At 44.6% G+C, this 13951-nt stretch overlaps 2 protein-coding genes and 1 long non-coding RNA gene across 3 annotated transcripts in view; 2 read left to right on the top strand and 1 right to left on the bottom strand.

Moving 5' to 3' along the window:
* LOC120746564 (CD209 antigen-like protein C) overlaps positions 1–1961 on the top strand; it is a 22037-nt gene extending 20076 nt beyond the window's left edge. Inside the window, exon 7 of the mRNA XM_040051987.1 lies at positions 1584–1961. Within this exon, the coding sequence (XP_039907921.1) occupies positions 1584–1704 (121 nt within the window). The 3' untranslated portion in view covers positions 1705–1961. The remainder of the gene's footprint in view (positions 1–1583) is intronic.
* Positions 1411–13951, bottom strand: part of LOC120746580 — a 25190-nt gene continuing 12649 nt past the window's right edge. Inside the window, exon 2 of the long non-coding RNA XR_005698884.1 lies at positions 1411–1685. This is a non-coding gene — a long non-coding RNA (uncharacterized LOC120746580). The remainder of the gene's footprint in view (positions 1686–13951) is intronic.
* The window catches only part of LOC120746570 (CD209 antigen-like protein A), a 3273-nt gene continuing 795 nt past the window's right edge, over positions 11474–13951 (top strand). Inside the window, exons 1-5 of the mRNA XM_040051994.1 lie at positions 11474–11954; positions 12330–12440; positions 12550–12714; positions 12804–12928; positions 13118–13242. Coding sequence (XP_039907928.1) covers positions 11798–11954; positions 12330–12440; positions 12550–12714; positions 12804–12928; positions 13118–13242 — 683 coding nt within the window. The 5' untranslated portion in view covers positions 11474–11797. The remainder of the gene's footprint in view (positions 11955–12329; positions 12441–12549; positions 12715–12803; positions 12929–13117; positions 13243–13951) is intronic.

Genomic DNA, 13951 nt, shown 5'->3' with positions numbered 1-13951 from the left:
GCAGCAGCCAAGAAAGCTGTAGTCCGCGTCTGTGAATACCCGTGTGTACACCTGTGTGCATACCTGTGTGGATCAGCATGCTTGCATTCCAAAGGTTTCTCCATGTAACGATCTGCTAGGGAGTGTGGGGAGCCACAGCCCCGTCCTCCAGGGCATGAAGCAGGTATGGAGGAGATCAAGACTCCAGACATCCAGAGGCCCCCAGAACACAAGAGACCAAGGAAGACCAACAGAGGGGCAGCCGCGCCACTGTCCCAGTAAGAGCTGAGGAGAGTCCCAGATGAGGGCTCACTCAGCAGCCGCGGAGCAGAAGCCAGGGGGAGTTGCAGTGACGCGCCCGTGAGCTCCGCCGGCAGCCAGCTGTGCCTGAGTGACCGAGCCCCAGGCCGAGAGGCCGGGGGCACCCCACCTCCGAAGTGGCCCGAGCGAGCCCCAGGCTCCAGGCCCCGATAAGCGGCCGCCAAGGAGTGAGCCGGTGTGTACCCAGACGCCCATCCCCAGACACAAAGAACCACCAACGCACCGACACCTGAGGGAGTCCGCCACTGGCAGGGGAAGTGGTGGTGGGTGGAGATAGGCCTCCAAACCTTGGAGGGCCTGAGATGTCCCCAGAGAGGTGGCGTCTGATACCCAACCTGACATATAGACACAGACATACAGGCACACACAGACACAAACATCCATTCCCACCCTCATGCTCTCATAGGCACTTACTCCACACTCAACCAACATGGAGACAGACATAAAGAGACGCTGTACACACAATCACACTCCCCAAGCGTACTCTACAAACCGGGTCTAGGTACCCTTGCCCCTGGAGGGGGGAATTGCACCCAGACCCAGGTGGTGTTACCCTTTTCCCTGCGGTGGGGAGAGGCAGACCACCCCGACTCCGCAGCAGCAGGGAGGCCCCACACCCCAGACCGCAGTCGGACGGCCAACTCCTCCTCCTAGCCCCCCCGCTCCAGCAGGCCGCAGAGAATGGGGGTGGGAGAAGACTCCAAACCTCCCTCCACCCGCTCATTGTAGTGTTGATGCATATGTGTTCTAAGGTGCAATTAAAACCCAGGAGGGCATGGAGCTACCTGCCAAGGAGCAGCAGGTAGGCGCATAGTCCCTCCTGCTAGCCCTCAATGACTAAGTGTATTTAAAATTGAGAGGTGGGCAACGACGTCAGGGGTGAGGTATACACCCTGATGGTAATTTGGACTCCGTGATTGTGCCCACCCCCAAGATCCTATATGTATGTGTAATGAGAGTGTGAATAATGTGAATGTCTAAGTTGTGGGATAAAATTGAGGCAGAGGCAGCCAGAAGGGGACAGAGGGGGGGGTAGCCTCCTCTGCACCCTGGTGACATACCCCTACTCCAAGGCCCTGCATGTGTGGGTGGTTGTGGAGGAGCGGGAAGAGGGTGCATGATGATTCTCAGAGAAAAGTCTAAAGGAGGGAAAGTGGGCGAGAAACCTGGGAAAGAAATACAGCAAATATTGGAAATATTCCAAAAGAGACGCATATTTATATGAATGTGACAATAGTTATGAGTTTAGTCCAGTTTCATATCAGATTTGATCTCTCTGACAGGTTCTGGGCAGAAGGACATGAGAATCCCCGTTCTGGTTACTATGGAGCCTGCTGTGACGGTGATGGGAGATGGACACAGTTATATTATTCTAATTCAATGACCTTCATCTGTGAGAAATGAGTTTGGTGCTTTGATGTAAATGTTTGAATAATCCAACCAAAGACACCTCACTATGAAATGTCCTGCATGAGCCTCAGACTCAGCTTACAGTCTTTACTTGTTCATTCTGCATCATATATTGATTACATATATTGTCCCTCTGTGCTCTGTGCTGTACAGTAAGGTTGGAAGTCATCCACACAAAACCTTGAAGTACTTCATTACTCTGTAGTTCCAGCAAATTGTTCTAATAAAAGTCAAAGTGCAGCTTGTCTTTACTTTGGTTTACTTGGTTTATTCATCAGCCTGTTGGTCCTAAAACTACAGTAAATGTCTTGTTTCTAAAAGTTCAGCAAAAAATATGTTTGATTAATAAGAATTTTAAAGGTTCTGATCAGCTGGAACATCAGAAGGACATTTTTATACCTCTGTGTATGTGAAAGTGACAGAAAGACATTAAATGTTAATTGTGTTATGTGAGTCATATATATTTAGTTTTGCATTTTATATGGAAGTTGTATTTTGATTTGAAAAACAAATATTTCATATAAGGCTTTAAGTGTTGATGACTTTAATTACAGATAAAATAACTTACCCAGTAACTTATTGGTTGAATAGTAAAAGAGAGAAAACTTCAGAGCTCTAAGTGTCGCTATATTAAAGGTTCAACATTTAACTTGGAGACACTTTGAAATATTTCAAAACATCAACAGAATATACAGAAAACATCTCTGATGTCATGTTCAACACATCTATATATGAACTGAAGTTAGCATCCTCTAAGCAGCTAATGTCAGCCTGTACTAGGGTTGCCAACTCCCTGAAAAATAAATAAGGGACACCTCGTGGCCAGGGCCGGGCAACCCAGTTCACCCTTCCCAGTGTGGTGAATTTTGTAGCTCTTTTTTTTGTGTGTGAAATTATTTTTTAACCATTTGACTTGAATTTGATTTAAGCAGATGCATATTCTTTGTGATATGACCATATGGGAAACAAATGATCATTTAGCCATTTATTTTTAGCTCACAATGACAACATTAACACAGTAAAACAGGTCTCTTTCTTAAACAGAAGCCTGTCCTGCTTAACTTTTGAGAATATAAGTAAATCTTTCTTTAAAAGAACTCTGTCCTGCTTAACTTAAAATTATATAAATTAATAGAAAACAATAGAATGAAAAATATTCTTGTAACTGTGCACATATAGTGCATTTAGTACAATTGGCTTCAGTCGAGGTATTATTTCAGCTTTTCTAATGCTAATCAGCTGCTCCTGTTTGTAAACCCACTTGTTCCCATGATTACACATCATAACTCATCATCATTATTCATCTATGTATTACTTTTATGTATTAGTCATCTATTTGTTGTAATGATCTATCCTTGCAGTTGTTTATTACACAAAATAAATTATATTATCACACTTCTGGCCACATAGCGCTGATACTCACTGCACATGCCCATATTAACCAGAGGGTTTAAAAAAAACAAACCAGTGTTTCCATACCATATCTGCTTCTGCCGTGGCCTGGTGGACAAGAAATTGGTTAAGGGTTCCCCGAGCTTTCACGCCCCTCATGTTCTTCATGTGCCCACCACTAGAAGCATGCCTATGGAAAAAGTGTGCCGGCACACAGTGCAGTGCGCTTTAAAGGCGTTATCGTGCACTGTTCCAGCCAGGTGTTTCCCTTTCCCCATTCCTCCCTGTACTTTTGCAGCCTTTTTTTCTTTCTCTGAGGGGAACAAACATTGCTGCTCTAATGCTGGGCTTACACTGTGCGATTTTTTGGCCCATTTTGAGACGATTTTTGAGTCGTGCGACCGATTTGGTGATCGGCCCGATTTTGGCCTTCATCGTGCATCGTGTAGTATACGTGGGGTAACGAGAAGCACACTGCTCACGCGCAAACACGTAAACGTCGGTGAAAAAGACGGCGCAGCACGGCAGTGCAGCGTGTGATCTGGACACAAGCGATGGAGGCACAACTTGTAGAACTTTGGAAAGCTCATCCGAGCCTTTTCGATGTGGCATCACAAAATTATCACGACCACAACAACCGTGAAAATAGTTGGATTTACATGCTGCTCAATCACAGCTGCCTGATCAATGTTTTTCATTAGCAATTTAGCAAAGTTGATGATGGTGGTGTGTCTGTGTGAGTGAAAGACAGAGAGGGAGAGAGCGACAGAATATCTGTTATAACCTTCATGTTATGGAGGCACAGTGTGAGCACTCAGGTCGCATCAGAACATCGGGCGGTATAGTGTGAGACCCTGATCGTGACCTACCAACTTCTAACCCCTGCGAGTCAATCGTACAGTTTGAGCAGGAGCTGAATAACGTGACTGAAAAAAATCGCACAGTGTCTGCCCAGCTTTAGGTGTACTGTCGTCCGAGACTTGCACCGCAGTGTCGGCGTTTGTTTCCCTGTTGGCCATGCTTCTTGTTGTGGTCACCTGTTGTATTTTCTCCCTAAGCGAACTTTCCTCGACCAATGAGATGAGCGGTAATCTGAATTGTCATAAGTGTGCTGTCAGCTCATTGGTCACAAAGCAGGAGAGGGGCTGGGAATTATGTTTTCAAACAAAGCGTTAATTTCATTAACATTTATAGACTACTTTTGATTCTCACTGTATTACGGGACAAAGTGCGTCCCTTATTAGCTCAATACGGGACGTGTACTTTTGTTTCTAAATACGGGACGATTCCGTTTTTTAAGGGACGGTTGGCAACCCTAATCGCATAACCACTTAGCTGGCCGTGGCTGAACTAGCAGGCCCAAGAAAGGAAAAAACACTAAACACTCATAATAAACAAAACTGTCACAACATTGCAATACTATGAAAACACATCTTAAACATAATTAAACACATTTACTACTATTCTGACTGGTTAGTTGTTTTTTTCAGTGCATTGAACTGCAATAGCGGTGCTAAGTGAGCTAGGCTAACTCACCAGAATAGTTCAAAAAGTTCGAAGAAACACTCCGACTCCTTCGAGGTAGGTACCCGTCTGTGGTTCACCGCTAACGACAGCTCTCTCACAAATATTAATTGAACCTCTTTTCTCTCTTTCAACTGGGAAAAACCGTGCTCCGCGGCAGCATGGAGTTTTTCCTTGCCGTCTTTGTTCTTCTACACCACACCTTCATGCACACCGAGCGGCAGGTGGTGCCTTCAGGGCAAGCCCGGAAATTAAACTATCAGACGAGAACTACGATGCATTCACAGAACCCTGTACTTCTGAATGCTGTAAATCTTACCAGGGTTACATTTGTTTCTTTTTTCATTCTAGCTGAAGTCCGGGACAAACTGTATTCCTTTTCAAATCAAATCAAATGACTTTTATAGCCACATCACATGTGCAGGTACACTGGTACACTACATGTGAGTGAAATTCTTGTGTGCGATCTTCACAAGCAACAGAGGTGTGCAAAAATACAATACCATAAGAACAAGCAAAATATAAGAATGGCTAAATATGAGAATTATATGAATAAATATATGTACAATATAAGAGTGTATGCATATTACTGAATGTGTATACTAAATATGTTTTTCTACGTGTGTGTACATATGTGTGTGTGTGTGTGTGTGTGTGTGTGTGTGTGTGTGTGTGTGTGTGTGTGTGTGTGTGTGTGTGTGTGCATGCGTATATACATATTTTACAAATTAAATAGAGTAAACAATAAGATAAAATACATAAAATATACAGAGGTTGGTAGTTGGACATGTGCAAAACAAGTTGCATTTATATACAGTGTGTAGTGCATAATGTTGAAGTTCCAGTAGTGAAGCTCAGGTGTCTATGAAGTGTTCAGCAGTCTGATGGCCTGGTGGAAGAAGCTGTCTCTCAGTCTGCATGTTCGGGACCGGATGCTGCAGAACCTCCTTCCTGATGGAAGTAGTCTGAACAGTTTATGGCTGGGGTGACTGGAGTCCTTGATGATCCTCCCTGCTTTCCTCAGGCACTGCTTCCTGTAGATGTCTTGGAGGGAGGGAAGCTCACCTCCAATTATCCGTTCAGAGCACCGCACTACTCGCTGGAGAGCTTTGCAGTTGTAGGCGGTGCTGTTGCCGTACCAGGTGGTGATGCATCCAGTGAGGATGCTCTCAATGGCACAGTGATAGAAGGTCCTGAGGATGCGGGGGCTCATGCCGAATCTTTTCAGTCTCCTGAGAAAGAAGAGGCGCTGCTGCGCCTTCTTCACTGTTTTGTTTGTGTGTACTGACCACGTAAGATCCTCAGCCAGATGTACACCAAGGAAGCGGAAGCTGCTCACTCTCTCCACAGCAGCGCCGTTGATGGTGATGGGGGTGTGTACTTCTCTGCACCTCCGGAAGTCCACTATCAACTCCTTTGTCTTTGCGACGTTGAGGGTGAGATGGTTGTCTTGACACCAGTGGGTCAGGGTGCTGACCTCCTTCCTGTAAGCCGTCTCATCACCATTGGTGATAAGACCCACCACTGTAGTGTCGTCCGCAAACTTCACAATGATGTTGGAGTTGTTAGTGGCTGTGCAGTCGTAGGTGTAGAGTGAGTACAGGAGAGGGCTCAGTACACACCCCTGTGGAGCACCAGTGTTCAGTGTGATGGGGGATGAGGTGATGCTGCCCAGTCTGACCACTTGGCGTCTGTCAGACAGGAAGTTAAGGATCCAGCTGCAGAGGGAGCTGCTCAGTCCTAGATCCTGCAGTTTCCTGTCCAGCTTCGAGGGAACGATGGTATTGAATGCTGAGCTGTAATCTACAAACAGCATTCTCACATACGCGTCTCTCTTCTCCAGGTGTGACAGGGCAGTGTGTAGTGTCAGGGCTATGGCATCATCAGAATCAGAATCGTGTTTATTGGCCAAGTATATGTGCAGACACATACAGGGAATTTGGTTCCGGTAGATGGTGGCTCTCAAGCACAGCAATGTAAATCACACACACACACGCACACGCACACACACACACACACACACACACACACACACACGTGTCTATATATACACATTACACATACATACACAAAGCTATGTAACCCAACTATAAATAACGAATCTGAACGTATATACATAAAATACAGAATGAATGAGGTGGAATGAATACTACAAAATGTACATAAGGTGCAGCTGCAGTCTGGCAGTGTGACAGGTCAACTGTTAAGAAGGGAGATGGCGAGGGGAAAGAAACTGTTCCTGTGTCGGGTGGTCCTGGTCTGCAGGCTTCTGTACCGTCTGCCAGAGGGCAGCAGATCAAAAAGTCTGTGTCCAGGGTGTGAGGGGTCTGCGATGATTTTCCCTGCCCGTTTCCTGGTTCTTGAGAGGTACAGATCCTGGATGGAGGGCAGGGGGGCGCCGATGATCCTTTCTGCTGCCTGTACAGTCCGCTGCAGTCTGCTCCTGTCCTGTTTAGTGGCTGCTCCATACCAGACTGTGATGGAGGAGCACAGGACAGACTCGATGACCGCAGTGTAGAACTGGATCAGCAGCTGCTGTGTCGACTGTACTTCCCCAGTTGTCTCAGGAAGTACATCCTCTGCTGGGTCTTTTTGAGGATGGCGTTGATGTTGGTCTCCCACTTCAGGTCCTGGGAGATGGTTGTACCCAGGAACTTGAAGGTCTTCACAGTTGACACAGGGCTGTCTGATATGATGAGGGGGAGCAGAGTTGAGGGATGTCTCCTGAAGTCCACTGTCATCTCTACAGTCTTAAGAGTGTTCAGCTCCAGATTGTGCTGACTGCACCAGAGTACCAGCCGCTCAACTTCCTGCCGGTATGCAGACTCATCACCATCTTGAATGAGGCCAATGACAGTGGTGTCATCTGCAAACTTTAGGAGTTTGACAGCAGAGTTATTGGAGGTGCAGTCGTTAGTGTAGAGGGAGAACAGTAGTGGTGAGAGGACACATCCTTGAGGGGCACCAATACTGAGGGACCGAGTTTCAGAGGTGATCTCCCCCAGCCTCACTTGTTGCTTTCTGTCTGTCAGGAAGCTGGTGATCCACTGACAGGTAGCTGGTGACACGATGACCTGGGAGAGTTTGGAGGAAAGAAGTTCATGCACAATGGTGTTAAAAGCCGAACTAAAGTCCACAAACAGGACCCTGGCATAAGTTCCCGGGCGGTCAAGGTGTTGCAGGATGTAATGCAGCCCCATGTTCACTGCATCATCCACCGACCTGTTTGCCCGGTAGGCAAACTGCAGAGGGTCCAGCTGGTGGCCTGTAATGTCTTTCAGATGGGCTAACACCAGTCGTTCGAAGGATTTCATGACCACAGACGTCAAGGCGACAGGTCTGTAGTCATTCAGTCCTGTGATGGTGGGTTTCTTGGGAACAGGGATGATGGTGGAGCGTTTGAAGCAGGAGGGAACTTCACACAGCTCCAGGGATCTGTTGAAGATGCGAGTAAAGATGGGAGCCAGCTGTTCAGCACAGGTTTTGAGGCAGGAGGGTGAGACGCCGTCTGGTCCGGGGGCTTTCCTGGGCTTCTGTTTCTGGAATAGTCGGCTCACATCCTCAGTGTGTATTCTGAGTTTCAGGGAGGAGGAAAGGGGGGTGAGAGGTGTGGTGGAGGTCGTTGAGTCTGGATTGGAGAGGGTGGGGGTGGTCGTTGAGTCTTGATTGGGGAGGGGCAGGGTGAAGGGGGGAGAGGTGGAAGGTGTGTTGGGGGTCAATGTCTGAAGCAATGTCCCTGGGGAGGGGAGGGTGGGGCGTGGGAGTCTGTCCGTCTATCAGTGGACCTGTTGTGGCGGTATGCATATTGTAGAGGGTCCAGTGAGTCGGGTAGTGCAGAGCAGATGAAGTCCCTGACCAGCTTCTCAAAGCATTTGCTCACGATGGGGGTCAGGGCTACAGGTCTCCAGAAGTTCAATGATGAGATGGTGGAGGATTTGGGTACAGGGACGACGGTGGCCATTTTGAAGCAGGCTGGGACTACAGACAGAGAGAGGGAAAGGTTGAAGATGTGTGTAAACACTCCAGACAGCTGAGCCGCGCATGACTTGAGGACGCGGCCGGGAATCCCGTCCGGACCAGTAGCTTTGCGTGCGTTCACCTTCCTGAAGCACTTCCGCACATCCTCCTCAGAAACAGTGTGCGCACTGACGTCATTTACCGCGTAATATTTTCTCTGAATGTGGGACGATTCCGTTTGTACCGGACGGCAAATCTACTAACTAACCTTATGAACATCCACCTGCTGGCCTCTGTGGAAGCTCCGCCACAGCCACCACCAAACAACTGAGTTATTTTGACACATCGGCCAGCATCTGGCCAATCCACCACCTTTCATTGTTTATACCGTTACTTAAAAAATGAAATAAATAATCATCGGCCGTAAAAACAAAAAATCACCGCCAGTCCAGCTGTGGTTACTAACAAGAAAATGCGGTCGCGTTACTATTTTTCAACAAACAGACGGTTGAAGCTGTGTTCAGCTTACTGCATCTTATATCAGTTGCACGTAAGTAGCTGTAAGTAATCTGGATGCTACAGATTGCCCACGGACGGCAATCACTTTCTGGTAGACGATCAGTTTTTGCCACAACACCTGGAGCTCAGGGGGCAAAACAATCGCACGAGTGCTGCTGTTTGACTGAGGAAGAATAAAGTAGTCGTGGTAAGCCAATCACATGACCACTTCAAGATGACAAAGCAACAAGGTGACATATACCAGTTTGTAAATTGTGCCACGTAAAACCAGAGTCATGATAAACAAGATATACGCAGCGTTTTTTCCTCAATAGTTTCGTCACGTTTGCTGTCTAAGGACAGCGCAGCGAGACCTCTCTGCTTATGAGCAAAAAATAAAAAAAACAAAACAAAAACACCCATTTTGTGTTGGTGGAAAAATGCACCATGTCGACCAATTAAAAAATGATATGGCAACATGACATTTGGTTGTTTAGGAAGAGGGGGAAGTTTTAGGAGTGACAGAGAGAGAGAGAGATTTGTGACGTTTAGCGTGTTTGGAGTGTGTAGTTAGTGTGTTGTCTTGTGTAGTTAGTGTGTAGTGTTGTGGATAGTTTTGTGTTGTGTGTCAGAACAATGAGGCGACTGCTGTCTCCAGGTAGAAACAGGAGTGACACACCTGCTGCTGTCAGACCTGCAGGTATCAGGCTGTGATGTTTCCTTTATAGTGGACAGAAACATTTGGAGTGTCACAAATAATTTGTGTGACATCTTGTTGAAGAACAGCTGATTGTTCTGTAAATAGTTTGAAATGGTTATTTAAAAAATCAAGGTAAAATTAAATGGATGCAAATAACTTTGTTGTTTGCAAAACTTGTGCGTATGATTTTAAAATTGACAGTTTATATTTGCATTTAAAGTTATGAAATATGATCATTAAACATGTTTGTGGTTGTTACAGTTTTTTGTCTGATTTAGATCAGTTGTGTTAATACAGTTTGTCAAAATGAAAACATGACTGTAAATTCAGACACGTGAGGTTGTGCTGAAAACAATGAGACCAAACAAGGCAAGTAAATAGTTTTTAAAGGTGAAATGTGGAGGAAACATCAAAAGTAGTTAAAAATGGCCAATTAAACATTTTTTAAAGTAACACAAAAGTTACTTTTCAAGTAATTAATTACTTTTAGAATCTAGAAACTCAGTTACTAATTCAGTTACTTTTTTGAAGTAACTAGTTACTATAATTAATTACTTTTTCATAGGAACTTGCCCAACACTGGTATCTACACACTCCAAACACGCTAAATATGCCGGCTTGTACACATACACGAGAGACACGAGAGTTCTTCTTTACTGATGTTTACTGTGCTTCTCTTAACGTACAGGTACACCGTAGAACTGGTGAATACAAATGTACAAGAAAATTATATTTCAGCATTAAAACATATTACAATATAAAATTCACAAAATATAAACAAACATACCACTTTGGCCTGCAAGTAGACAAACCGGTGTAATTGGAACTTAGGGCTTATTTCTTCTTTCTTAGCTTGACTTTTACACAGCTAGACCGTCACCATGCGCAGCTTCTCTGACCTTACTTCCCAAAACAGGAAGTGACCTCTGCCCTTACCTTATACTTACAAAATTAACTGGTTACTTTCCATGTATCAAATTAACTTTACACCAATCCGGTAGGCAAAAAAGGAAAATGTTAACATGCTCAACACAAAAATAAAACATACAAAATAAAATGCGTTAGTTACATTATCATTACAAGAGCTCCGCCTAGTGGTCAAATACTAACATTTCACCAACTGTTACACTAAACATGACAAGTCTCTCACATCTCAAGACTCGCTGTCAACCTCTCTCTCTCTCTCTCTCTCTCTCTCTCTCTCTCCACTTTATCTCGCTGTAACATCTGATGATGTCAAATGAGGACACGAGGATGCGTGGCACATTAAATGTTGCACAACGTATTCGTGAGTTTCATATCAGATAAAAATATTTTCAGAAACCGTTCAGATGCACTTTTATCATTTTGTCCTATAAATTTGTTCCATCATGTGACTCGGCTGTCATATAAACACGTCTGTGTTCTTATTTAGTCACAGATCAGATCATCACATCTGTCAGGACAGAAAAACTAGCAGCAGTAAAAAGTACTGCAGAGTCTCAGGTTCGTGTTCAGCCCAGGCTCTGTGCTGCAGCTCAGCCCCTCTCTCTCCCCCCACTTTCTTTACTGTTTCAATGGTCTCTGTCCAAAAAACAACAACAAAGAAATATCTGTGAAAAAGTAGAGTTCATAAACTCAAATCATGAATGAATAAATAAATAAAATAAAATGCAAACATTTTATTTTGAAGGAAATTTAGTTTAATTTGTTGAACAAACCTTCAACAAACCCAGAAAGTTGATTCTGTTTATCTGGACTTTGTGTTATCAGTTTTAATTCTAACTATGAACAAAATGTGGTTTAGCTTTTCCTGTCATGACGTCTGTACCTCCTGTTGAAAGCAGCTCACAGAGAGACAGAGACAGCGAAGCGACAGCAGCATCAGAATACAGAGGACCAACATTTACTTATGATTTACTGCAGAATCAGAATCAGCTTCACATAGAAAAGCTCCAGTTAACAGAGAAACACAGCGACTGAGTGACGGCTCTGCTGCACAGGAAACTGATACTGCTGAAAACTGAGCATCTTAAAATGTCTTCCATCATTGATGAGGATCCAGAGTTGAGCATGAATGTGAAATACAGCAAAGGAGAGGACAGAGGAGAGAGACTGGAGGGACTGGTCCTCCTCCATGAGAATGTGGACTCCTGCACAGACCATCAGGTCCATGTTTCAACACAGGACGGAGGTAAGTATCAAATACTGAGGCATCAGGAATCAGGAGAGACTGTTTCCATCTTCTCAATAAACTTAGAGACTTTAACCTTCTGTGACAAATACAACATTTCAAACACAGCCTGATATTGTCATAAAGACAGTTTATGTTAGAGCAGTATCATATTCCCCATCAGCACACTGTTACAAGCTCAGTTTGTCATGAACTCAGAGCAGCTAGTTAACAGCTATCAGCATCGCTGCCTTGATGCCTGTGAACTGTTTTGTGGTTGTTTTCTGCAGTAGGCGGGACTCTGTTTGTTCTTATCTGCTGAGATGAAATAAAGGAAGAAATGCTTCAGTCATGTGACTTCAACTGTCCAACTGTGACTTCTGTTTTACTTTGCAGAGCCGCACACTGAGAATCATCTCCCAGCAGTCCAAAGAAACCGTTTCAGAGTTCTTGGACTAATTCTGGCTCTCCTGCTGTTAGCACTGCTCATAGTCGTGTGCATACGCTGTGAGGCCCTCACTTTCATTTTTAAAACCATAACATGAGTCATTCAAAACCCCGATGACCTCATTTGTTTCTACATCACTGAACTGTCTCTTTTTATGGTTCTCATAAGATACAGAGAAGCTGATGTCTGACAATAAAAAGCTGGCATCTAAGTATGAGACACTGATATCTAAGAATATGGAGCTGATGGTTGAGAACGAGAAGCTGACATCGGATCTGGAAAGGATGAACTGCCAGTTTGGAAAGGAAAACCAAACACAGGCGAACACCACAGGTGAGAAACATCTCAAACTAACTCTTATTAAACTGTTATTACATGATTTGAAACTGGACCTCATGTTGACGATGAGTTATTTCTTAAAGAATGGAAAAGATTTGAGTGCAGCTGTTACTACATTTCTACTGAGAGGAAAAACTGGAGTGAGAGCAGGAAAGACTGTGAGAGGAGAGGAGCAGATCTGCTGGTGATAAAGACCAGGCGCAAACATGTAAGTGTGTCATAACTGTTAACTTAAGACATTATTCATCATTCTGTCGTCTTTTAGTACAGTCAGCTTTCAGTAGGTCATATGTCATTTTCTTATTTTTATTTTTCTCTTTACTGTCATGGACCCACTCCTATAGAAACTGGAATGAGACGAAAAACTAATCCATTCCTGTTTCTGACAAACTGTCAGGAATTTTTCAGAGAGCTGAATAAACGTGGAGACTTCTGGATCGGTCTGGAGAGAAAGGCACAGACAAAAGACTGGTCAAAGACGTGGGAGTGGGAGTGGGTGGACGGATCACCACTAGCACATATGTGAGAAATTTAATTTAGAGTTTATAAAATTGTGATCTATCTCCTGGATAAAAGCTATGGGCGTTTTCACATATGAACTCTGAACAATGTCACAGAATCAGGACGGGACGCTGAATAAATCGTCCTTTTTCCATGTAGCACAGAACAGGAGAGAGTTTGTCCCAGCTGGAGATACTTGATGGAGGAGCTGCTGTCTGTAGAGAGTGTGCAGGAGGCAGGATACATGACACCCACTCGCTCACACCACACAGTTACTGTTTGTTAAAGATCATTTCAGGTCTGATCTGACTACACTGAACATTTATGTTCTCACCAAGATAATGTAGAAATCCCTTAAATCTGCATTATTTCTAACAGCCAGCAGGGGGCGTCTCCTGTGGTTGCATAAACAGGTCAGCTTGTGTTGACGTCTGTGGGAAAATGTCCTTCAGCTGCAGTGATCCAAGTCCTCATGAACACTTTTCTATGAGTCCATGGTCTCAGTTTAAGATTTACAGGACACAGTGATCTTCATTTAATCATTTATTCTGCTGTTAATGTTCAAAGCAGGTGATAAAGCAGGTACGCTTTAGTGGGAGGGGACTGTGTGGTTACCAAGGTGACTGATGAGGATGTGATGTTCCTGGATTTAAAGGCCAGATCCTCAGGAGGCTTTAAAAACACGGCTTTGTAACTAACGGGTGATGTCACAGTGGCAACGTCCATCTTT

The sequence above is a fragment of the Simochromis diagramma genome, unplaced genomic scaffold, assembly GCF_900408965.1.
Source record: "Simochromis diagramma unplaced genomic scaffold, fSimDia1.1 OVJJ01000171.1, whole genome shotgun sequence".
Classification (NCBI taxonomy): domain Eukaryota; kingdom Metazoa; phylum Chordata; class Actinopteri; order Cichliformes; family Cichlidae; genus Simochromis; species Simochromis diagramma.
This window is presented reverse-complemented; position numbering and strand designations above follow the sequence as displayed.